This window comes from Hemicordylus capensis, chromosome 2 (assembly GCF_027244095.1).
Source record: "Hemicordylus capensis ecotype Gifberg chromosome 2, rHemCap1.1.pri, whole genome shotgun sequence".
Taxonomy (NCBI): domain Eukaryota; kingdom Metazoa; phylum Chordata; class Lepidosauria; order Squamata; family Cordylidae; genus Hemicordylus; species Hemicordylus capensis.
In genome coordinates this window covers 249,531,737-249,557,989 of record NC_069658.1, presented here as the reverse complement: position 1 = coordinate 249,557,989, position 26,253 = coordinate 249,531,737, and the positions used below count along the sequence as shown (strand labels likewise).

The following is a 26,253-nucleotide window of genomic DNA, read 5'->3' as shown; positions in this document are numbered from 1 at the left end:
CTGAGACCTTGGAGAGTGGCTGCCAGTCAGAGCCAAGACTTTTTAAAAAGTGCAACCAGACACAAAATACAGTTCTAACAAACAAACAAACAAACAAACCCTAAATGTGTAGTTCTAAAAGAATATTTGTGCAGTTCAAAATTCAGGTCATACAAAAATTGTATTATATTAGCTATTGTAAGGGGGATTGACAACAATGAGAAAAGTAAAGTGCGTAGTCCAGGCTTCTGATACTGAAACCCTAGGCCCTGACACTGCAAGCAAGTTTATTACCATGAGGGAATGTCTGAAAGCTAATTTGTAATAATTTATGCTCCCCACAGATAGGGAAGTGCACGAACCGGTTCGGCAGTCCTTTCCAGACCGCCGAACCGGGCCGGAGTTCAGGCTGCTTTGGCAGCGGGGGAGTTCCCTTTAAGGAGCAGGGAAGGTGCTGCATGATGTGTGCAAGCACACCAGCCACTTCTGCTCCGATGCTGACCGGAGCAGCGAGGACGTATGCTGCCACCCTGTGCCAGCAGTTTTGGAGACTGTGCTGGCAGGGGGAACACGAGTGGGGGAGGATGAGCATCCTTCCTGCCCCTAAAAGTCTCTCTCTCACACACACACACCCCCCACCGAGCTGGCTGAGCACTGCTTTGTGCATATATCTACCCACAGAGTCTCCACCGATGGATATAAAACTCTTTTGCTATAGGGCTGTCAAATTCCCAGCTTTGAGGATTCCCTTCCACTCTGTGTAGGCTTCTAAGAGTCAAGAAATGTGACTCTAGGCAACAAAGAATATGTGCACGGGCAAGGAAAACACAGAGGTGTGTGTTGCAGCACAAATCACGCTCACATAGCATTGCGCAGGTCCGAACTTTCCTATGAAGAGCTTTGGTCAGGGAAGACAAAACTAAACTAGGTGGTCCAACCATCTGACTCCGTATGAAGCAGCTTCACATGAAACAAACGGAAGAAGCATGTGCCAAAAGGAATGGAAACACATTCTAAATACACCAAAGACAGCCGTACAGGAAAACACCACTTCTTCTTGAGCAAGATACAGTTAAGAGGCACCACATTTAAAATGGCTCCAAGGAGAAGAAAAGAGAGAGGCAATTCAGATTAAATATGGATTTTAAATATAATTTTATAGAATAAGGATATGACAACTGTTACATATTTTTCTAAGCACAAGAATATTCGGGCAACTTCATATCCTCTCAACTCCCAGTTTCTGAATTGAGGAGCATCAACCCCAAGAAGACATGAAATGCTGTAGGATATGAAAGGCAATGAGGAACTCAACATATCTTCTATGCTAGCGCATGGTGTAAACTGCAGCTTTGCACTGCCTGCGTGAATCCTCTTATGCAAGAGTGGCCAAGCCAAGGCTCACCCACTGCTGATGGACTACAATTCCCATTACCTCTGCTGCAATTTATTACAACTGGGGATGATGAGAGTTGTAGTCAGCAACAGCAGGAGAGCCTCAGCTTGGCCATCCCTGCTCTAACATGTAATCTAGACATAGTAAAAGTTATAAACAAACAATGAGTTAACAGAAGTCACTGATGCAAGACTTGTTCCCCTTAAAATCCTGTTTGAGCCTTGAGTTTCTGGGATTCTTTTTCCTTTTCTTCCTGCACAAAGCAAACCTGGAAAACAGAAATTGATCACAGGAACACACAAGCATTCCAGCCTCCTAACTCAGCAATTGTGTTTTCCAAGCTGTTTCTTTACAACATTTGCAGGAGAAATGGGTTGTCCTTGCAGGTCATGGTCACCCAGAGAGGAGGATTGTTGGGATTTCCCTGTGAGCATGGCAGAATGAGGGTTGCTGTTCCAAGCACTGCATCTCACATTTTTTTAGCCCTATACAGACACCAGGCTATCTGCACACATGTATACCTTTTTGTGTAAATGACTATACATGTGTACATTTTAAAAACCAGCCTGGAAACAGGTGTCCTTAAGTGCAAGATACAGATAAGAAGTGTACTCCTGTACATGCATGGGACATAACATGTGAATAACTGTATTTATGCACAGATCTGTATGTGCATACACAGTGCACAGATTTTATGTGCATTGAACATAATGGAGATCTTGTCCCACAATTCCCACAATCGCTAGCATGATTAGTCATCATGACTGGGGATGATGGGAGTTATTGTCCAACAACAAGAGGGCTGCAGTTTGAGTGCTCTGGTATATGCACTTTGCATCCTCCTTTGCCTCACTTCATGTGTATGAATGAAGCAAAGTAGCCATTCACTTTGGCAGACATTCTCTGTTGTTCCTGAAGGCAGGACTATAACCAATGGGTTGGAATGACAAGGAAGCCAGTTTAGGCTAAACATTAGAATTTATGACCAACTGTAAGAGCTGTTTGAAAGTGGAGCAGTCTACCTTGTGCAGTGGTGGGCTCTCCTTTGCTGGAGTTTTCAAACAGAAGCTGGACAGCCATCTATCAGGGGATGTTACAGCAGTTTCCCACCCAGAAGAAGGGGTTGGATTAGAAGACCTCCAAGATACCTTTCAACTCTGACACACTATGATTCTGTGGAAAGGGGGATGCAGTGGATACTTTGCAAAGGACTAGGCGACTGACACAAAGTTCCTACCAGTTCTAAAATTCTACCAACATTCCCCCCCACCCAGCAACGACATGGGATTCTCTGCTAACTACACCACGCAGTGCTATGAGTAGACGATTCCAGCGCAGCTAAGGCAGTTTATAAATTCATTTCTCCAGCATAGATTCTGTGAGCATTAGTAACACCTGACCCAATGTTGAAGCTGCTCCTGCAGTTAAGAATTTGTTGAACTAAAAAAATGCTCCCAATATAGGTGAAGAAGAGGAGTAATTTCCAACTTCAGCTGATTTTCATAGTCTGAATATCTGCACAGCATCCTTCCCACATGGATTTTCTTTTCTGCCTGAAGATGGGAGCAACGGCCATCACTTTTTGTGTTCAGACTGCACATTTATACATTTTCACTCTTGTATGGATTCTTTCATGCTTAATAAGGTTTGACCGCCAACTGAAGCATTTCCCACAATAAGAGCATTTATACGGTTTCTCTCCTGTGTGAATTTGTTGATGCTGGAGAAGATCAGAGCCCCGCCCAAAACATTTCCCACACTCCGAGCACTTATACGGCTTCCCCCTTTTAAGGATTCGCTGATGCCTGAGAAGGTCAGAGCGATGGCCGAAGCTTTTCCCGCAGTCCGAGCACTTGTAGGGCTTCTCTCCCGTGTGGGTTCGCTCATGCGCCAGAAGGCCCGAGCTCTGACTGAAGCTCTTGCCGCACTCAGCACAAGTATACGGTTTTTCCCCTGTGTGGGTCCTCAAATGTCTAACGAGGGCTGTGCGCTCACAAAAGCTTTTCCCACACTCGGTGCACCGATATGGTTTCTCTCCTGTGTGTGTTCTCTCATGGGCTAAAAGGCCTGAGCTCTGACTGAAGCTCTTCCCACATTCTGTGCACCGGTACGGTTTCTCTCCCGTGTGGGTCCTTTCATGTGCTGAAAGGCCCGACCTTCGATGGAAATTCTTCCCACAATCTGGGCACGTAAATGGCTTTTCTCCAGTATGGGATCTTTCGTGTGCCACGAGGGCTGAACTCTGACTGAAACACTTCCCGCACTCCCCACATTTGTATGGCTTCTCTCCTGTGTGGATCCTCTCATGAGTGGTTAGGTGTGACTTCCGGCTGAAGCTCTTGCCACACTCCACACAGTCGTAGGGTTTCTCTCCTGTGTGGGTCCTCTCGTGGGCTATAAGGTGTGACTTCCGGCTGAAGCTCTTGCCACATTCCGGACAGCCATAAGGTTTCTCACCCGTGTGGAGTCTCCGGTGTCTGTACAGGCTTGAGCTCTGCTTGAAGGTCTTCCCACAGTCCGAACACATTTTCAGTCCCCCATACTTATAGATTCTTGTCCGGATTCTGGGTTCTTTCAGATCCCAATTGCCTTCATCGTAAGGCAAGATTGGTATGTCTGTTCTGTTCTCTGGGAAGTTTCCGTCATGTCTGTCAGACCCTTGTTGTCTGCCAGATGTTTCTCCCATCACCTGGAACTGAGACATGCTCCAGTTGTCTCCTCCCATGGACACCGCATCTGGCTCCTCTGGATCCGAATCCTCCAACGGAAGGTTCTCCTCCTCATTCTCACTCACCTGCCCATCACCTGCTGAGATAAAACAGAAGACCTTGACATGGATCCAACACTTGAGCTGAGGATTACACCTCCAGCCAAGGGAATTAAATGATAAGGAACCCATACAGAAAGGGACCCAGTTCTGTCTCAGTATTAAGAGCCAGAAATATTCCATCCTGGGGCCTAGCAGCATAGATCACCACCTCGAAAAGGTTATCAGAGAGTTGGGGAAGGGTGCAGAACAGAGAAACCAAAAGGGAAGAGGGGCTGGAACATCTTCCCTACAAGAAAGGGTTAAATCATTTGGGTCTTTTTTGTTTAGGGGGTAAAATGACTGTGGGGAGACTGCACACAGTGTCAACAAAGTTGAAAGGATGAACAAGTGTTCCCTCCCCAATAACTTTAGAACTTAGAAGTTCTATGCAGATATTACATTGTATGTGAGTACTGGTATCTGCACACATGCAGATGTTTTTGTGTCAATGCCTTTACAAGGGAACCATTACAAAGCTCCCTCAAATGCAGGGTACAGATAGGAACTGTACATCTGTTCAAAAGGAAAATCCTCTTCAGTTGTTCACTAAAAGCGCTGCGGTAACATTGAATAGCAGCACAAATGGGTTGGAAGTTCCGACCCATCAGTCACTGTCATAGGCTGCCACTCACGCTTAAAGTACCATTTGTCTGAACAAAGAAGCACCATATCAGTGATGGTGGGAGCTTCTGTGATTGTACGGCTGAGACGATCCATCCTCACGATCATGGAAGTGCTCACCATCATAGATATGGTGCTTCCCTGTTCCAACTAGGGATGTGCTCGAAATTGACACACAATCCCTTCAAAACAGAGGGCTTATACAGCCCCTTTAACATGGAGGAGAGGAGGTCCATATCTGCTCCTCCTCCGCTCGCTGCCACTTAATTGCAGCATCCCCCCCACCCACTATGATTGCATGTCAGTGGGGCGTCTCCCAGCTGCCTCTGTGCAACACTGGCACGCACATGGCTCCCGTGCATGCTTGGCAACCATGTGCGTGCTGGCATTGCACAGGGGTAGGCTGGAGACGCTCCGCCAGTGCGCAATCATAGTTGGGGGGAGTGCCACAATTACGGAAATGGTAGCGAGTGGAAGAGGAGCAGTTATGGACCTGTTCTCCTCCGTGTTAAAGGGGCTGTGTAAGCCCTTGGTTTTAAAGGGATTGTAATGTGATTCAGATGCCGAATCGTGTTTCAAGCACATCCCTAGTTCAGACAAATGGTGCTCTAAGCGCGAGTGGCAGGGCACAATGGTGACTAATGCATTGGGGTGGGACTTCTAACCTGTTTGCGCCACTGTACACGGTTACAGTAACGCGTCTGATGAACTAGGCTATTGTCGCAGCGGCCACTGCGTGGTCACGTTGGAGGGCATGTGCATGCCCCCAGCTGTCCTCACGCAACGGCCACAACCACATGGCTCCCACGCAAGCACAGCGGCCATTTGCATGGTCAGTATGGTTAGAGACCATGTACATGCCACTGTCGTGCGAGGTCAGCTGCGGGGATAGCCACCAGTGCACCATGGTAGCTAGAGGGAGCGGTGGAGGAGCAGGTATGGACCTGCTCTCCTCCCTTTTAAAGGGCTGTGCTGCAAATTGCTGTTTGAATCGTGATTCGTGCACATTTCTACCTTGCACAGCTTTGCAGGGATCGGCCGGAGTGCCTGTATCCCAGGGAAGTCTAACTCAAATTGGGAGGAATCATTCTGCCTAGAAAGAGTTGGACTCAATCATCAGTGATTTCTACTTCTGGAGTAAGCCATAAGAAGCTGGAATTTAGGCTAGTTAGTGTCTTTACTATTGTTTGGTTTGGTTGTGTGGTATCGTTAACCGCTCTTTCCCCCTCACTCCATTTAAATTCAGGCCCTTATTCCTTTGTTTAAATAAACCACCCTTTGCTGGTTTGTGTCTAGTTTGCCTAATTCTTAAATCCCCATAGCCTAGCTGCTTAATGCAAGTGGGTGTAAGGAAGCGGGTAACTCTAGGGCTAGCCTCCTTCCCTGTTAGGAGGGCCGTTAAAGGTAAAGTGTGCCGTCAATTTATTCACCCAGGCTTTTAATTCGATTTATAGTTTTAAATAAATTTAATACTGGGGTTTGAATGTTTTTAATCTTTTATCTTTAATACTCTGGTTTCTAAAGATACTCTGGTTTCTCTTCAGATCGTATAAATCTTTCGTCGTTTTTAATCTTTTAAATGATGTTAATTGTTAATTGATTTAATGTTTTAAATGATTTTAATTGTAAACTGCTCAGAGACGCAAGTTTTAGGCAGTATAGAAATATTTTAAATAAATAAAATTAAGTCAATTTCGATTCCTGGCGACCACAGAGCCCTGTGGTTGTCTTTGGTAGAATACAGGAGGGGTTTACCATTGCCTCCTCCCACGCAGTCTGAGATGATGCTTTTCAGCATCTTCCTATATCGCTGCTGCCCAATATAGTACGTGTGGGGATTCAAACCGGCAACCTTCTGCTTTAAGTCAAGCACTTCCCTGCTGTGCTACTTAAGGTGACTAGGAGGGGTGTTACACTGCCGTTTTATATGATGTTTTCTTATTGTTAGATTGTTATAATTGCTCTCCTGGGAGTATTTAAAAAAAAAACACCTGAAACTTAGGTCCCTAGCTGTGGAAGGCCAAGACATCCAAATGTGAGGGAGGCCAGGCAGGTTCTGCACTAGTGTTTCTCCATTTGTTAGAAAGTGTTCTTGACATCAAGAGGAGCAAGGGGTGCAAATTTTAAAACCCTCCTTGTTCGGCTGGGATTAGAAAGAGGCCATAACAGTGGGGCTCGGCAGCTATTTCACACATTTTTTTCCTATATTGTTCTTTGCACAAAAGGGTTAGGAGTGTTTCTCCTCAACACAATCCCCCACACACATTTTTGTCTTAACAAATGTTTTACTTTGTTTTTATTCTGTTGTAAACCGCCCAGATATGTAAGTTTTGGGCGGTATAAAAATGTTTTAATGAATAAAAATAATAATAAAAACACAATCAAAGATGTGTTTGATTATTAGATATATGGCAGCAACACAATGAAGATGAGAAAAGGAAGAAGCCTGCATTAAGTGTTTACTTTAACACAAGTTTATAAAATGACAATTACTTAAATACAGTTGGACTGGGTCCCCGCCCAATACTTGATGTCTCCATTGCTGCCTTCAGCGGATCTTCACTAACTCTAGAGATAATCCATAAAGGAGGAGAAGGGGCTTACTGAGCCATAGAGAGAGAGGTGGCCTAGCCAATTGGCAGCACTGGTGCCAGAGAAATGGTAAGAAGATGGGAATTCTAAACACCAGCACCATGGAGCTAAAATGCCTGGAGAGGTCGGAACACCAGAAAAACTATTAAAATTCATTAAAGCAATCTTCCTGCTCAAATTCCTGGACAATTTGAGGCCAGGACTCAAATGCAAGACTTTGCCTGCATTTCTGATTCCTGGATTGTCCAGGCCAGTCCTGGGCATATGGCAGCCCTATTCTGCACCCTTCACAATGTCATCTCAAAGGCTTTGTTTCCCTCCTCATACGGATGAATTGTATCCATGGGTTATAATTGCCTCCCATTTTCTGCATTTTTAAGAATGCAAAGAATTTTTTTTTCTTCAGGAGGGAAAATTACTAGAACTCCTGCTGCTCTATATGGTAAGGGACCAGTGTTCCCTCTAACAGGGATTCCCAAATGTTGTTGACTACAACACCCATAATCCCCAGCCAAAGGCCATTGCAGCTAGGAATGCAGGGAGTTGTAGTCAACAAGAACTAGGAATCTCTGTTAGAGGGAACACTGTTGGGGACTGCCATTTTGGTTTCCCCACAATATTCCATTTTGACGGGGGCAGTGACAGCTACCCTTTCTCCTCCATGTCCCTTTGTAGAGGACTTTATGGGGAAATCAAAATGGTTGCCACAATCCAAACAAAGCTACAGGGGCTGATATGTACCACCTTCTTAAAATATCTGAAATTGTTCACGTCCAACCCTTCCACAGCCTCCTAAGCAGACCATTAAAGTGGACGGGCAGAGCAGTTTGGGAGCAGCTCTACTCAGTAACTAAAAGAGTGAATTCAGAAACAGCAGTGGGATCGGAACTAAATCTTCCCCTACTCCCGATATCTGCAGCATTTGGGACATGGGAAAGGTTTCCCCACCTTTCAACTGGGGCTAGACTGGATCTTTTAAACCTTTGTCTCATAGAACTGAATGAAAGTAACTTGTATCTGAGCTGAGTTATGCATAACCTTCCCCAAGGGGTGGTCCAAGAGGTTTTACTGTCTGAGGTGAAGGAACAATATGGGACCGTGCCCCGCTGCCCATCTGCAAGCACACGTACCCATGGTGGGGCAGTAATTTCTCTCCTATGTGCCCCTCTTCACACCTGGGCCTGAGACAACCACCTTACCCTGCCTCAAAGAAGGGCACTTGCCTGCCCCAGTTTCATGGCCCCACAACAAAGTGCATGAGAAGGAGGCATAGTCTGACAGACCAGAGGTAGTTTCAGGCCTTTTATTTTTGTTAAATAAAAGGTTTGATCTTGTTTCAATAGCTGCATGTGTCCCACTAAGCAAGACCTCAAGGCAATTAAGCAAGTCATATTTAAACTCTTCTATTTGTAACTTTCTTTGTCCTTGCACTTTTAGGCCACTTCCATACAGCAATAAAGTGTGACATATTCAAAACTTTCACAGAAATCCAAAGCACAATCTTTCTTCCCAACTCAACTTTTCCATCTTAGTGGCGATGCCACAGTTACAGAAATCCCTTCTTGGGAAGATTCAACAGACTCCCACCTGTCTTGCTTTTTTATGGGTCATAGGAGCTTTTTTATTCAGTCATTGGGGGGTGTGTGTGTGTATACACACTTTAACTCTATTCATTAAAGTCACAAAATAGTTAAGTGCTATTGTTACAGGGTCATTTTGTATTCCACTAAATCACATTTTTGCTCTCATCAGGTACCTTTTTATCCCACTGCACATAATCAGAAACCAGTGACAATGATTTTTTTAAGAAACCCTATTTATTAAACGTTCAGATGCCTGGTTGAAAGTGTACAGGATACTTTGAATCAAATTATTATGCAACAACAATTCTGAAAAGGTTTAAACCATTTCCAGCTCACAACTCAACTATTTTTAATTCCAAAACTCAAAAAGAAAAATTCACAAAAAGTTACTAAAGAAACAGGTGTTGTTGTTTTTTAAAGTATAAACTTTCCAGGGTTATTTCCACTCTAGAAGAATATTACTCATTCATGCATTCCTTACACAGCATCACCAACATACTATGCTCTACACAAGTGAATTTCTGATAGTCACCACACCGTCTGCGGGTTTTCCGGTCAGCTGATCTCGGTCAAAAAACACAACGTCCGCTTATGCTTACAGCACTTTCTACTGCACGAGGTTGTGGGAGTTGGTAGTTCAGCGAAATCATAGCAGGTTTGATGGACTTGTGGAGATGACCAACGTCTTGCATTCTTCATTTGATTTGTTCATCAATGAACTGTTCTCCAACATCAATCAAGAACAATCACCATCTCACTGATGAAGATCTGTGCTTCCATGTAGGGTTGTGGCCTAACCACATAATGAAACTGGTGCGTTTGCAACATCAAGCATATTGAAAAATAGGGTCATTGGCCACCTCGTCATTTGGATTAAGTGGTAAAGGTTAGCCACCCCATTTTTGTTCTGCTTGTAATGGATAAAGCTATCTGGTTCGCTATCCTTTCCATACATCGACATGCCGTGGTGCAATGTGGAGAACAACAGTACTCCTTTTGACCTCTTGGGCACATAGGAAGGAAACCAAGGTGAGGGTCCCGTCAAAACCAAACACAGACGACAAGTCCTCTCTCCTGGGATTTGGCTGCAATTCTTTGGGAACGTCCACCTCGTTTTTCCTAAGGCTACCAACATATGTCAAGTCCTGCGTAAGCAGCCTTTCTGCCAGTTCTATACTGGTAAAGAATTTGCTACCCACTATATAGTCCTTCCAGACTTGTACCATAGCTGAACCAGTTGTTCTATCACCCAGGTGCCTAGCTGAGTTTGTGACAAGTCTTCAAGTTGTGGGTCCAGGCAGATGTCTCCATTCAGGGGATACGATGTTGCTGCATCACAACACCACCAGATCTTCAATCCATACTTTGCAGACCTCCTGGGCATACAGTGTCTGAAGGGGCAGTGACCCCCCAAAAGCAACAAGCTGTTTATCGACAGTGAGGTTTCGACCAGGGACGTACCAGAGCTGCAGGTGATCCACAAACAACGTCCAAACATCGCGGAAGGCAGCAAGCTTGTCTGCAGCTCTCCGTTCCTCCTGAGTGACTTTGTCATCAAATCTCAAGTGTGCAGTGGTTTCACGAAATTTCCCCAGACTCATGGTTGCACGGAAGTTAGGCCGTCCTGTGCATTCGTCCCAGAGTTTCTCTGGTGCTTCATATTTTCTATGGTACACACTACTCAAGAGTAGGAGGCCAATGTAGGCTTTCAACTCTACTTTATCAAGGTGCTTCCATTGCTTTGCGTTCTCAGGATTACTCTTGTTCCACCGCCTGCACTTGAGTTCTGCCTCTCAGTTTCCTGTAGGATAATGGACAGAATATTTTCTGAGACAAACAAATCAAACGTTTCCCCTGCTGTGTCTTTCCTACTTTCCCACGTTGGCCCACCACATTATGGGATGTTGTGTCTGGGAGTTCTGAGATGAACCAATGGTGGAGTTTTATGCTATATTCTGCCATTCTTGCCTCTCATGATGGCTGCCTCTGGAGCATTTGCTAGGGATGGTGGCCGAGATTCTATTGATGATACAATTCTAGGTCTCCTGCCTCTTCCATGACTGCCATAGGGTGCTTCCCTTCCCTGTACGGCTTGATTGGCAGACATCCCCTTTGCTGTTGGCACCAATTCCTCTTCATCCGAGCTGGATGAACTCTCCTGAGAAAGATGGTCTTCTGTCTCATGTTTGGAGCAAAATCAGTATCTTGACTGCCTTTGGATAAGCCATCCTCACTGGATGAGTCACTGTCATCACAGACTAGCCGTGCAATAACATCTTCTATAGCAAACGAGCATTTCCTTCCTGCCTTGGGCTGCAGGACAAATAAAATACATCCATAATTACTCCTAGATACATGCAGACAGAAGAGTGAAAAACAAACATATCCACCAATACTGGCATAGAACTCAGCAAGCATTCCCTACCCAGCCAGGCAGTTTCCACCTGACATAGCCCCCCACCACTAAACTTGACACAATTTCCATTTGCCACAGGGTGGATTCATGCAATCTGTCCAGAGTCATTATTAAGCTGGGAACACATCAGATGGATCTTGGGAACCAGCAGTTTGTGCTCCTGACAGGTGTAACATCTGAACTCCCCCAAGTTTGGTTCCCATGCCAAATTCCCAAGATACTCCCAGGAACCCCCACCCACTTGTACTCAATATTTGTAGTTGAGTAACAGATCTAAGGAGACTCTCAGGAATCCAGCATGGGAACCAGACCTGGGTGGGTTCAGACATCACGCCTGCCAAGAGCACACACAGTCACTTCTCAGGGTTCACCTGACATGTCCCTGGCTTACTGACTTCAGGCAGATCATGTGAACCTGCCCACAATCTTGCCTTCCCTGCAAAACGCATCCATCCTGGCTCAGAACCCAGCTAGCAACTCACCCACAGCCTGGCATATCTCTCCAAACTCTAAGCTTCACACAATTTCCAGATACCCCCACCAGCCTGAAGCCCGCCCATGCTGGCACAGAACCCAGTTAGCAAGTCACACCCAGTTTGGCACAATTTTGGCACTAAGCTCTGCATAGTTCCCAGCTTCAAGCCTCTCCCATAACCAGACATTGTTTCCAGTTGGCACAGTGCATGCACACACAGAGATGCAGTGCTGAAAAATTTCCAGAATGGAAAACCTTCTGAAAAAAATTCCCAAATTTTTCCCCCCATGGGAATTTTTCTATTTCTAAATTTATTTCCCCATAAAGCTTTGAATTTGTTTAAGTATTCCTTTATTTGTCCCTGAAAAATCAAATAGTTCAGTTCAACTACTTGGCTATTTAAAAAACTTTAGGATTCAGTATGGGAAATTAATATAGTGGGTTTTAAAAATTAAATATAAGTCAAACAACATGCCAAATCAGATCAATGTCAATAATTGCATGCAATTTTCTTTTTCTGGATTTTTTTCCCCAGGCAATTTAAGTTTTCCAATTCAAAAAATTCCAGGAAACCCACATCTCTGTTTGAAATCTCCAGGGATTTATTGAAAGTGGCTTTATCAAAAGCGGATGACATTTGGGATGGGAGGAGGAAGAGAACCAAATGCTTACTGTTGTAGCAAGTTCCATGCTGCAGTTTCCTCTCTGCTAGTCTTCTGGTCTGCTCTCCTTCTCACTTTTCCTACAGGCTTTGAAGAACGGGGAGTAAATAAGCTTAGATTTCTCTGCAGCAAGGGCAAAGGTCAAGCATGTGACCTTCCAGCCAGGAAACAAAAGGGTTACCTTAAAAAGCTAGTTTGCCAAAGCAGGAAGTGAAGATGGTCCTCCATTTGTCACCAAGGAGGCTTGCAGATGAACTGTGAATGAACCCCTGCCAAACCTGGAGCATTGGCTGAAACTGGTCAAACGTGTCCCATAAGCAGAAAGTGCACACAGGGTTAACAATTTACCCTAGGCATCAGGGGCGGAGCTAGCGGAGAGGGGGCCCGTGTTCAGCCCTCTCCCCAGCAGCCCCTCCAAGTGAGGAAGATAATGAAGAAAATAAGGAGGGGTGGAGCTGGGGGCCCGGGCTCTTTGAACCCATTGGCTCAATTATAGCTATACCCCTGGTAGGCGTTAACATGGCCCTTGAGTAAGTTTTTACCCCAAATTTACTCTTTAAAAGAGTTTTGTCTCATCCCAAGTGAGCTCATGTCAGCTTCACATATAAAAAAATTGTTGTACAGAACATCACTACACTACTACACTACATCACTACTGTAGTCAACTAAAATACTATAATTAACACACACACCACACCAGATAAAACACAGCATACAGAATCCTTCACTTGGGTCTGGCATCACAAGTTGCCTGGCTGGTTTCCATTATGAACATAGGAACAACGGAAGCTGCCATATACTGAGTCAGACCATTGATCTATCTAGCTCAGTATTGTCTACACACAGACTGACAATGGTTTCTCCAAGGTTGCAGGCAGGAATCTCTCTCAGCCCTATCTTGGAGAAGCCAGGGAGGGGACTTGAAATGTTCTGCTCTTCCCAGAGTGGCTCCATCCCCTGAGGGAATATCTTACAGTATTCACATGTGGTCTCCCATTCAAATGCAACCAGGGCAGACCCTGCTTAGCTAATGGGACAAGTCATGCTTGCTACCACAACACCAGCTCATTCTCAAAGAGCAAACTGTTTATTGTAGAGGACTGTACTTCTGGCCAGTGTGTCATCAATTTAAACCAAATCAATTAAATGATATAAATCACTAGTGATTTATAAAATAATGATATAAATCACTAGTCAGAAAGACTCTTTTTAAACGGTGTCTCCTGCAAAAAGGGCATTCCTCTTGTTTGACAGAATCTTAACATACAAGTATGGAACCACAACAAAATGTTATACTATATCCCTGATGTGCAAAGGTGACCTGAGCCTGCAACTGAGCACAGCAAAAAAACAGAACTTAGTAACAAAGATTGGAGTTCCTGCTGTAATTTGGGACCTATTAGCCTCATGTGGAGAGGGAAAGGGATTGTGGAACAGGTTATATCTAATGGTGAACATTGCGAGTTTGTGTGACTGTGTTGCATGCAAACATACAACGATGCCCTCACCGGCTGTGACGGGGTATTTCTGTACCCCTAGAGGCTCAAAACATTGTTGGTTTTCAATTTTAAAATTTTGTCCATTTAGGACACTGTCAGTGACACTCCAGTAACAAAACCTGCAAAGAGGAGGTCGTTACCATAAACAGTTTTGCTTCCATGAGGCAAATGGTTTTGCCTCCATTGTACTCCTGGGGTACAAGCATGCCCCATTAGGGGTACAGTCATACCCCTGAGTTAGCTGGCTTGCAAAACACCCACTATCTTCATGAAATATATTCTTCTAGGACGGTTTGCCTCTGTAAGATATGTTTGGTTAACTTATGGGTCAGGGTGCATTCAAAGTTCACCATAATGGCCAGATTGCAAAAATGTTTAGCATTTTAGCCTCTTGGAAGCTAGCAGTGACTGCCCCTCTGTGTAACTCCCCAATATGTTTTGTAGGTGACCTATTGGTTGAGGTGCATTCAAAGTTCACTATAAAGGCAACTTTGGGACAATCTCACCTAACAATGACTACGCCTTCACCCCTAACAATGTTATCTGACCCCTGTGTCTTCTTTACTTTGGCATTCTTGCCAAGTCACTGCACTTTTGACCTTTCAAAATAAGAAGTCCCATGTCAGCTAGTCATCACTGCCTATAAATATGGGCTCCATTGCCCCTTTCCTATCAGCAAGGACAAAAAAGCAAGCAAGTTTGAAGATCAAGCAAGAGAACAGGAAGAGGAGGAGGAGGAGGAGAGCAAAGTATAATGGATGCTTCTTCAACAGTAAATACTTCTGTGTACCTCTCTGCCATGGTTGTCAAGGCTGGCCAATGTGGGGTAAAGAATTACCCCATAGCAATTTTAAATTGTTTTGTACAGTTTTGTATTTTCTTTCTTCCCACTCCCCACCCCTTTTGGTCTGTTATGACTTAATGTGTTACATGTTTTTATTTTATGTTTTAATGCTGTGAGTTGGCCAGAGAACAATTTGTTATGGGGCAGCTAACAAATAAGGTTTATTAATTATTATTACAACGTTTGCATTTTCATGACATTCAGAGAAGGCTAACAGATTCAGTGTGCAACGTCCCTCTCCATTCCTCAAGAGAGTTCACACCCATACAATTGTTTTTATATTTACTTAAGGAGAAGGGTTAACCACCCATACCAAGAGCTTAAATGTGTCAAACTCCTTCTCCCTCAGAAACACAAAACTGTTAAGTGGTTGGTGGGAAAAATAAAGAGTTTTAGACACTTCTCCCCCTCAGAAGGAGAAAGTGTGTAACCATCTTGAGGGACTTTTCTTCAAGCTGAGATATTCCCCACTCTTTTCATTCAAGCCTTCCTCCCCATCCCCACCTTCACCACTAAGTCCCATTAGCTCCACCCACATGGTTATCTGTTACCTGCCCTCTGAATCTATAAACTCTAATGTGCTACAACGAGGCAATTTTGTGCGGTTTTGGCCCCTGTAGGTTTTTAATTCAGATTTTTGAGAAACTGACGTATCTGCGGGTTGCTCTGACTCTTCTGGAACCTGCCTTTTGCCTGCAGATGCTCCAGTTTATTAAGGATAATATTTCTTTATCAAGGATAATATTTATTAAGGGTAATAAATACCCTTTATTAAGGGTAATAAATACCCTTAATGACCCTTAATTAAGGGTATTTGAAGGGTAAATACCCTTAAGGGTAATTAAGGGTAAATACCCTTAATTAAGGGTATTTATTAAGGATAATATTTATTAAGGATAATATTTCCACCTCTTGTGGAAACAGATATAAGATCAGAAGTTGAAATCTCTACTCAGGGCGACATCTTTGGATTTTAACACATAACTATATTACCAGTAGATTCATTTTATTTTTAACACACATTTTATACAGGGACATTTTAAAATCAAAATTCAAAACCAAACACATCCAATTTAAGATTTTAGAACTGCAATTAAACAAGAATTAGGCATTTTTATCCATCCTGCTTTGGGCATATTGTATACTGTGCTGCTGGTTACACTATTTGAAAATCATTTCTGAATTTTATTCATGGTACTTATACTCAGTTTTTCAGCCAAGATTTCAGCTCCCAAAGTGGTTCACTGTCAAAATCCATCAGGAGATACAAAGTACATACATGGCAGTGGGGGAGTGTATGTTTTGTGGAGGAAAGAGAAGGAGAGATCATGTTCACACCTCTCAATTTCAGCTTCATGTTCTTCTTTCTTGCATTTTGCAAGAGCTGCTCTTGCTCTGCAGGTTCATTGGCCAGCTTACATGCCTTCCATGCTTTTTTAACTACAGCAAACTTAAGACATAAACACAATTGGTATTCTAACAACTACAAAGAGATGTGTGGCTGGGGTGGGCCCGTAACTCGGTGAAAGAGTATGTGCTTAGCATGCAGAAGGTCCCAGGTTCGATCCCCGACCGATCCGGTAGGGATGTGCATGAACAGTTTGTGCACTCCCTGAGGTGGTGGTGGTGAGGCTTTAAAGAACAGGTAAGGCTCTCCTTACCTGTTCACCCCCCTCCCCGCTGCTTCCCCCATGCCAGTGCTCGAGTGTGAAAGATGCCGCACAGCCACATGCGCGCCAACACCGATTGGGGATGCAGGAAAAAACGCTGCAGTCCTGTGCATGCCTTTCAAACCCGAGCGCTGGCGGCGGGGAAAGCGGCAGGGAGGGGGCGTACAGGCAAGGAGTGCCTTACCGGTTATTTAAAGCCGCCCCCCGCCCCCCGTGCAGCCCATCGAGCCTGCTCGAATGCCGGCATTCAGACAGGCCCAGCACTTCAGGAAGGGAGCACCAAACCTGTTCACGCACATCCCTACTCTCCAGGTAAGGCTGAAAACCATTCCTGCTGGAATCCTTGGAGAGTTGCTGTCCGACAGAGACAACACTGGGCTAGGTGGACCCATGGTTTGACTCGGTAGAAGGCAGCTTCTTGTGTTCTGATAGATCTTTCATTTTGACATGATGGAAGAACCTTTGCCAAAGACCGCCCACCTGTTAAGACCTGCTAGAAAGAAGCTGTCAATTGCTGCTGCTGAGAGTACCAAGGTGGGAGAGAGCATCTTGGTATATATTAGTCCAAGTGCCCCAAGGTATCCCTGCTCAATGGGAAGGGCTTTCCTCCCAGAAGTACACCCCAACCAAAACAAAACTAGGCAGCAGCAAATGGGATGTCCTTTACCCCAGCAGAAGATATTGACAAGTTGTACAAGAAGTTGCACAACCTTGCATATGCCCTGAAGGTCTTCCACTAGCACAACATCATGGAGCACAACTTTGCCCAGCGCCACAAACTTCTTAGGTGTGCACAATGTCCTCCACTGCGCTAGTGCAACACTGGCAGCCCCTGTCCCACCATCCTTGTTACATGGGCACAACACTTGTGCAAGTGCAAAGGAGACGACAAGAGATTGCACAACTAGAGTATCCATCCGGCTACATTACCTTCCTGTGTGCGCACAACTGTGTTCATTACGCAAGCAGAGCATTAGCCTGGGTTTCAGCTATTAACTTGTTTTTTGTATGCATCTTCACATGGGACTGAATAAAATCCAAACAAATTCCAACTAAAGGCATTTCAATGAAACGTTGCCTGGGAAGGAGAGGGGTGCACCTCTGGGGGAGGAAGCAAGGGGGTGCCTTGGCGCCCCACGAAACCCCAGCAGCCAAGGGACGTTCATCCCCCTCTTACACCACTGTCCCCACACCCCTGCTGGAACATATATAGGCAATAGGCCAGCCATTGCTCCACAAAAACCCATGATCCAGCTGCTTGAGAATCTCAGCTTTCAGGTTAAAAACAGACAGACACATTGCTAATCCTTACTGCCACGAAGATGTGCTTGAAAAAGTGTGGACAAAGCCTGCTGAAGCCTCAAAAACCACTGGAAGTGGTTCAATTAAATTCCAAAGGGTTTTGGTTAGGGCTTGAGTGTGTGTGCCTCCTCCCTCATGCCTGGCAAAACCAGAAGAGACTCTGCAAAAGAGTTGACACTGCAGAAAAGAAGAGCTATGATGACTGCTTGATACAGGTAGCAGCATTCGTATGTTCTTGGTGCCAAGTACATGCAGTCCTGATGATAGCAGGAGTTGTGGCTCAGTGGCGGAGTACAGGCTTTGCATGCTGAAGGTCCCAGGTTCAATCCCTGGTGTCTCCAGTGACAAAGGATCTCGGGCAGCAGGAAAGGGAAAGAACTGTCTTGGTGCCTCAGACCTTGGAGAACTGCTGCCAGTCAGAGCAAATAATGCTAGGCTAGGTGGATGCTAGGCTAGTGCAAAGCAGCCTCTGAGCTGAGCTTGTATAGAGTACTCCTTTCCACCTCCATAGCTAGAATTCCTAAGAAATATAGTGGAACTATCAAGCAGCCTTGGGTGGCGTCACTTATTTTAAAAGTTAAGCTCTTAGGGAAAGCAAATCCTTACCAAGTGAAACTGCATCCTCATCTTTCTCTTGCTTCAAGTGCCGCTCCTGTTCAGCATCTGATGGAGCCTGCTCTGTGTCGGAAAGATGTGTGGCCACTGCCTGTGATTAAAAGTAGGCAGACAAGTCAACAAGCGGCAACGCAGCCAGGACCCCTTCCTGATCGACTCGAGACTGTGAGCTCTAAGGAGGTAAAATGCTTCGGATTGGCAGGACCGTATTGAAAATGTACATAAAGGGTGGTGCTTTAAATGCAAGTGTAAATAAAGGGTTGCGCAAAGCCACCAGCAGGGAGAGCAGTCTTTTCTAGCTTGAGCAAACCTCCTAAGCCCTCCTACAATGGGAAAATACAGCTATTTTCCTACAATGCGCGTGCAACGTTGTAGCCCTGAAACATAAAGATAAAATCCAAAAAAAGGCATCAGAAATGTGAACGGCACCTTGCTGACAGTGCAGGGATGGCGATGTCACAACATAGGCAGTACGGAAGCACACTTGGTGGACACATAGTAACACTGTTGTAATGTGCAATCTGGAAAGCACCCTGGAGACAGGACTGGAGAAAGGTCTGGAGAACAGAAAGGGCTATAGCTCAAGTAGGGCACCAGCTCTGCACCCAGAAGCCCCCAGGTTCAACCCTGGCATCTCCAGCTAGAAAGGAGCTCCAGAACCAGAAATGGAGAGATGCTCCATTTGAACCTTGGAGAGGCACTACTAGTCAGGACAGACAATATGGGGCTGGATGGACCATGGGTCTGACTCAGTATAAAGCAGCTTTATACATTCAGTGTTTTAAAAATATTTATTAAAAACAAAATAATAATTGTGGCCATCTTAACCTGCGACCTGTACCCTATGCATGAGGGAGCTAGATGACTCTCCCTAGAACAGAGGTTCTCAAACTTGAGTACTCAAATATGGTTGGACTACAGCTCCCATAATCACAATGTCCTGGCCATTGTGGCTGGGGATTATGGGAGCTGTAGTCCAACCATATTTGAGTTGTAGTCCAACCATATCCAGGGAACCAAGTTTGAAAACCCTGTCCTAAAGAGCCTTGAGAGCTAGCATGCTGTAATGTCACCCACTACAACTGGTGATTTCCAGGTTCAAATCCTTATTCAGTCACATAACTCATTGTATGGCTCTGGCTAGTCACTCTTTCTTAGCCTACCCTATATATGGGGTTGTGAGGATAAAAGAATGAGAGGATGGGAGAATACTGCACATTACCCTGAGCTCCTTGGAGGAAGAGTTGGATAAAAATGTAGCAAATAAAATAAACAGGAAGTGAGTTTCACAGTTCAGGGGCTATCACTGAGAAGGCCCTGTTAACACAAAAGCCCACCACACCACAGGCACGGGTGAGTGGAAAAAATACAATTCATGGCCTCACAAGATGACTGAAGTGAGTGGGAGTAAGTAACCCTTCAGTTCTAATCTAACCTTCTCCCTAATGTGTCAGATTTCCAGGTACAGGCACTTTTTTGGAATGCAGGACCTTTCAGTTGTGTCAGCCGCCACCTGCAGGTTGATGTGGTTCAGCTCAAACAGAATTGCCACCTCTGTGAGAGGTAGGCCTCTACATTCCTTATTGGCTCCTAGGAATTTGAAACATTTCACCAACCCTGTCTAACTCCTTTTAGCTAATGTCTGAGGAGAAGTAAGGAAAAGCCACCTGCAAGGGGATATTCCCAGATAACTGCCAGTTTTACCCTTCTGGGTTTCAAAGGGTGCATCCTAGGGATGTGCATGAACCGGTGTGAGCAACCAGCTGTTTGGCCGGTTCGAAGGCAGGGTGGGTGGGGTATGTGTCACACTTTAGGGGTGGGGAGGGTGCACTTACCCCTCCCTCTGCTTTCCCCCCACCGGCACTCCATTTTTTAAAGGTTCCTTTGGGGCGGTAGCATACCTCTCTGCCGCCCCATCCCCTCCTTGCCCAGAAGTACCGGGGGCACATTGGGCAGGCGCGACATGCATGCACCCGGTACTTCCGGGCAAGGAGGGAACGGGGCAGCAGGGAGGTATGCTGCCACTCTGAAGGAGCCTTTAAAAAATGGAGCGCCAATGGGGGGAAAGCGGAGGGAGGGGTGCATGCACCTCCCTCACCCTTAAATAAATAATAATTAAAGTGCGAAACACCTCCACTGCCATCGAACCATCCTCACACAGTTCTGTGCTCATCCCTAGTACATCCCTGTCCCAGCACAGCCCCTGGAGTCCTCCGAATACCAGGAAACGACCATCTCACCTGCTGCTGCTCCCATCTCTCACTCTCCCGCTGCCTCAAAAGGAAATCCTCCGCCAGGGCCACAACTTGGGCACAGATCTCCGGGCCACGTTCTCTGACCCAGTTCTCCATTTCTTGGAGGAAGAATCACTGCAGCCTCATCCGGGAAGGTTGTTAAACAAAGGTATGAATGCACTTCAAGAAAACAGAAAGCTGAGTTTAAGGACTGTTTGGGGGTGATTTTTTTATATAGATAACACCATAAGAAGAGCCCTGCAGGAATAGGCTCAAAGTTTTTCTAGTTCAGCATCCTGTTTCCCACAGTGGCCCACTAGATGTGTGTAGGAGGCCTCCAAGCAGGCATGCCTCTGGTCCTGCTTTTAAAGTAAAAGTTAAAGTATTTCATCTAGTCAATTTTGACTCCTGACGCCCACAGAGCCCTGTGATTTTCTTTTGATTAAAAACAGGAGGGGTTTACCATTGCCTCCCCCAGTGTTCCCTCTAATAGGCTTTCCCAGATGTTGTTGACTACAACTCCCATAATCACCAACCAAAAGCCATTGCTGCTGGGGATTCTGGGAGTTGTAGTCAACAAGATCTAGGAGTCCCTGTTAGAGGGAACACTGGCCTCCTCCAGCATAGTATGAGATGATGCCTTTCACCATCTTCCTATATCGCTGCTGCCCAATATAGGTGTTTCCCATAGTCTGGGAAACATACCAGCAGAGATTCAAACCGGCAACCTTCTGCTTGTTAGTCAAGCATTTCCCTGCTGCGCCACTTAAAGCAATTGGTATTCAGAGGCATCCTGCCTCTGGACCTGGAGGAGCCTATAGCTTTCAAGACAAGAAGCCACTGATAGACTTGTCCTCCATGAATTTGTTGAATCCCCTTTTATCCATCGATGTCTTCTATTGATACCTGTTATTGTCATGATGAGCAGTACTGTACACCAGTGTGATGTTGGACTAGGGAGACCCAAGTTCAAATCCCTGTTAAGCCATGAAACTCAGTGGAAAACTCTGGGCCAGTCACCTCTCTCTCAGCCTAACTGACCTCACAGGGTTGAAGCATAATTATGTACACCATTCTGGGCTCCGGGAAGACCAGAGTTCGAATCCCCATTCAAACATGAAATTCACTGGGTGGCTCTGGGCCAGTCATGTATCTCTCAGCCTACAACGGGTTGCTGTGAGGATAAAAAAATAAGCATGTACTCCACTCTGAGCTCCTCGGAGGAAGAGTGGGATATAAATGTGATAAATAAATAAAATTAAAACAAAACAACAACCATACATATTCTGCAACACCTCTTTCTGGCTCGTATGAAAGCAGGCAAAGAAGTTCATGCCTAAAAAAAAAATTAAGGTGTTTAGGTGATTTTTAAATTGTTAAATTGTTTTAAGTTTCTGTATATATTTTAAACTTGTTTCATACTTTTGTTAACCGCCCAGAGACGAAAGTTTTGGGTGGTGTACAAACTTGATTAATGAATGAATGAATGAATGAATGAATATATGCAACAATGTGAGATGTGTGACTCCCCCCACCCTTTGGATTAGTCAGAAGTACAAGGACTTTGCATCCTTTAAAGAAAAGTCACCAGAAGGCTATTGGTGAGGAAAATGGCTAATCCAGGATGTGCTGTTTGTCGTCAATTAGTTATAAAGAACAGCAGAAAAGGTATGATAGAACCTTTCCTCAGGGCAGGGGTGAGATAGCTTTGCATCCGGCAAACAGGTTATTTTACAGAAATTTTGCAAAAACTGGATGTAGCTAGCCAGTTTGTTTCCAAGCACATCAGAACTGGTGTGAATAAACCCTGACTGCACCCTGGTCCACAGGCCACTTCAACAAAATATGGTCAAAAAGGTACAGACAAAGCAAGTCCCATAAGCAGAATTTGCACTGTGATGGATGATGGAGTCACTGTTGGTTATGTGACTCCATATGAGAAAACCCATTTACTTCTGGAGTGCAAACTCAGCCTGGGCAGTTTCTTACTATTTAGGATTTTTCTCTCCATATTAAAATATATGTCTTGGGGAAGTAGTTGTTGGGTGTGTGTGGTGCCAATCTTAAAGACCTCAAGTTATACTATAGTACAGTGGAGCCACCTAATGGCACAGTGGGGAAATGACTTGATTAGAAAGCCAGAGGTTGGCATTTCAAATCCCCGCAGGTATGTTTCCCAGACTATGGGAAACACCTATATCGGGCAGCAGCGACATGGGAAGATGCTGAAAGGCATCATCTCATACTGCGCGGGAGGAGGCAATGGTAAACCCCTCCTGTATTCTACCAAAGACAACCACAGGGATCATGTGATTGCCAGGAGTCGACACCGATTCAACGGCGAACCTTAACCTAAGATGGTGATGGGACTGTAGCTTAATGGTAGAGCACCTGCATTATATGCAGAAAGTCTGAGGTTCAATCTCTGGCATTTCCAGGGGGTCAGAAGAGCTTCTACTAGTCAGTGCAGACAATACTGAGCTAAATGGATCAATGGTGTGACTCATATAAGACAGGTTCCTATATTGTATTTGGATATTACTCAGATGACGACATTTAACTGACCAACTGGTTGGTTGGAGAGACTTTTCTGGGGAGAGAGCAACTGGCCCTATTCAATTCCACACAGCAACCCCTCCAATGGCTGTTGCTGATATCTACTGTGTGCATCTTTTTAGACTGTGACCCCTTTGGGGACAGGGAACCTTTTTATTTCATTGTATTTTCCCTAAATAAACTGCTTTGAAAGCTTTTGTTGTTGAGAAGCACTCCCTGCTAACTTGGCAAAGAGGCACCTTTTAACATGGTGATTCTCTTTTATTTAGCAGAGGGAGAGTAACTGGCCCTATCCACCCCCAGCACAGTACCTCCAGTGACTGTTGCTGGTGTCTATCTTGTGTTTCTTTTTAGTTTGTGAGCCCTTTGGGGACAGGGATCCATCTTATTTATTTATTATTTCTCTGTGCAAACTGCCCTGAACCATTTTTGGAAGGGCGGTATAGAACTTGAATGAATAATAATAATGTAAGTAATAACAACTGTAACAGTTCTTTTAAAAATGACACTTTTCTCCTACAGTTTTTACAGCCAGTTGTATCTCTCCCCCCTCCCCACTCTCAAATCAGCTGCCTGATTAATCAGGGATACCTTAAGAGTTACTCAATAAGTTTTAAATTAACATTACTGATCAAATTTTGCAGTCCAGGGTCCTATTTAAAGTATCTCATGTACCATCAAGGATATACTATATATGCTATAAACCAGTTCCATTATTTCTACTGCCAATTTAGCGATCATAGCTAAAGGAACTTCCATGGTCAGAAGCACTATACACCCAAATACTAGACATTAGGGCCAGACAACAATGGAAAGCAGTTGCTTACATGACCTGCTTGGGGCATCTGGCATAGTTCTCACTAAGATGGTGAACATTAAGTAATCATATTTAGCCCCACACCACAGAAAGCTTCCCCAGCAGACTTGTGTGTCTCAAGCTGTGTTAAAAGGGAAACAGCAATATTTTTCTGGTCACCTGGCAAAGCTACCTACCTCAGAGGGTTGTTGTAAAAATATACTGGGCCCAACCCACGTAGGTCACTAAATTTCTTGAAGAGTAGGATACAAATACAGTTGCCAACTGACCAGAAAAAGACCCTGGCCTGCTCCCATGCTTAGCAGCAGTCCAAGGAGCAGAAATAAACTGGCAAAGCTTTCCACATCATGGAGAGATAAAACCAGTACCATCCGCTTGTAGTCCAAGCTGCTGCTAAAAGCATAGGTGCCCCCAGAAAGTTGGCAACCCTAGCTGCACTATGAGAAGCCAATTATAAGACATTCCTAGAGTTCCCATCAGATTATTTGCTCTCTTTTCCTCCACAGATTTTCAGAAGCGAAGTTGGTTTTGTGTTAAAAACCATTCTGAGAAAGAGGAAAAGAGAGACCCTAAGAGATGCCGTCTTTGAATTTGCATCGTCTCTTGGGGTGGCCGGGGCGTGCGGAGGCGGCAAAGATTTCCTTCGAGGAGGGAATGGTCCAGAGATACCAAGAGATATCCAGAGATACCCCTTGGCCTCTAGTCTGTGTAGGGGGGTGGGTGGGGCTGCTTGTTCCCTCTCTGTCTGCATTCAACCTGCCATTTCTCTGCTTTGCAGCTGCAGAGAGACACTTCTCCTCCCCCCGGCCCGCGCACACAACCCCGCGCCTCCGGAAACTCACCCCTCTCTCCAGCAGCAGCAGCAGCAGCCGCCTCTACAATGCAAGCTCCCTTTTTAGGAATCTCTGCAATTCAAATTGCCCAAAGGCTAGGAATGAAGGGCGCGGGGGGTGGGTGGGGGAGAGAACCAGGTACAGGAAAGGGCCTTAGCAATGCACAGCTTCCTTCTCAGATTTCTGGGCCTCTCTGTGATACGCCGCTCTGTTGGTTTAACCCTTGAATCATCTCTCGGGAAATGAGACTCCGAGGATAAAGCGCTCCTCTTGACCTTGGGAATGGATCTCTCTGGATTTCCACCTCTTCTTCCTCAGGCCTGCTGTGCTTTGAAAAGTTGCAGGCGGAAGTTAAACTGGTGCAGGGGAAGCTGCACCTATGGTATTTCCACCTTTGCATAGCTGCATAATAATGCTCATGTGCATGCTGTGAAAAGCTTCACTTGCTGATTTCTGCAGATTAAGCAGCTGTTAAGGTCAGAGAGCCACTGGGTTTTTCTAGTCAGTTGGCAACCCATGCCAACCTAGAGAGAAGTATCAAGTGGAGTGCTGTAGGGTTCTGTCCTGGCCCTGTGCTGTTCAATGTTTTCGTAAACGCCTTGGAGGAGGGAGTAGAGGAGATTTCTCTCTCTGATCAGTTGGCAATCCTATTGCTTGCATTCACAACTGAGGTGGCTGGAGAACATTCACAGTATGCAGTCTAAAGTGTGTATTTTGCTGTGGGTAAATACAAAGCATTAAAGCTTTCAGCTGGGCCAGACTGCCTGTTGACTGGAGGCAGATAGGGTTGCAACCTGATTAGAAAATCCCAATCTGGCTGCCACCTGTGACTTTAACACCAAATACAATTGATGGGCAGGAAATCCTGGCCAGAGAGAAAGTATTTCTTCATTCAGCACATGCTGATATAATTAATTTGTGGAATTTGTTGACACAAGATAGTGTGGTGGCAATTGGCTCAAAAGGCAATTACTTGGAGATGGTATGAGGTTCAGGATATAAACTTGGGGAACTTCTGTAGATGCTTTGCCACTAAGCTAGAGCCCCCTCTCTGAAAAGAGACACTGGCATGGAAGAGGAGAGGGTTATCAATGGCTTTTATCCATGGTAGCTTAATGGAACCTCCACACTCAGAAGCAGTGTATCTGAATCCAGATTGGGAAGAATTGATGGCTTCATGTCTTGCTAGTGCACTTCTCAGAAGCATCTGGTTAGCCACAGTGGGGGAAAGGATGCTGGACTGGGTTGACCTTTGTTCTTTTCCAACATGGCTCCTCTTGTGTTCTTGAGTTCAGACAGCAGCTTGCTCTGAGAAATCCACTGATGAAACTTGTCACAGCATAGATATAA

The 26,253-nt window shown here is 45.1% G+C and overlaps 1 protein-coding gene across 3 annotated transcripts; it reads right to left on the bottom strand.

Annotated features, from left to right (window-relative positions):
* Positions 1-1,117: 1,117 nt before the first annotated feature.
* LOC128343102 (zinc finger protein OZF-like) lies at positions 1,118-25,313 on the bottom strand. Of its 3 annotated transcripts, none has more exons than XM_053291624.1 (4): positions 24,913-25,313; positions 20,704-20,877; positions 18,455-18,554; positions 1,118-4,180 (listed from the first exon to the last, which is right to left on the bottom strand). In XM_053291624.1, the coding sequence occupies exons 2-4, from the start codon at positions 20,812-20,814 to the stop codon at positions 2,964-2,966; spliced, it is 1,428 nt and encodes a 475-aa protein (XP_053147599.1). In that variant the 5' UTR covers positions 20,815-20,877; positions 24,913-25,313; the 3' UTR covers positions 1,118-2,963. The 3 variants fall into 3 exon arrangements, 2 of the variants coding, with proteins under 2 accessions (XP_053147599.1, XP_053147598.1); XM_053291623.1 differs by having other exon boundaries at positions 1,118-4,183; positions 24,913-25,312; XR_008315337.1 differs by lacking the exons at positions 1,118-4,180; positions 24,913-25,313 and adding exons at positions 9,196-11,293; positions 12,544-12,620 and having other exon boundaries at positions 20,704-20,740.
* Between the last annotated feature and the right edge of the window lie 940 nt (positions 25,314-26,253).

Bases quoted from the DNA above. Each gene is read 5' to 3' on its own strand.
- LOC128343102 (XM_053291623.1), bottom strand. From the start codon at position 20,814: ATGGAGAACTGGGTCAGAGAACGTGGCCCGGAGATCTGTGCCCAAGTT. The intron at 18,555-20,703 runs GTGAGATGGTCG...TTTTAATCACAG, and splicing joins AGAGATGGGAGCAGCAGCAG to GCAGTGGCCACACATCTTTC. The intron at 4,184-18,454 runs GTAAGGATTTGC...GTTTTATCTCAG, and splicing joins TGAGGATGCAGTTTCACTTG to CAGGTGATGGGCAGGTGAGT.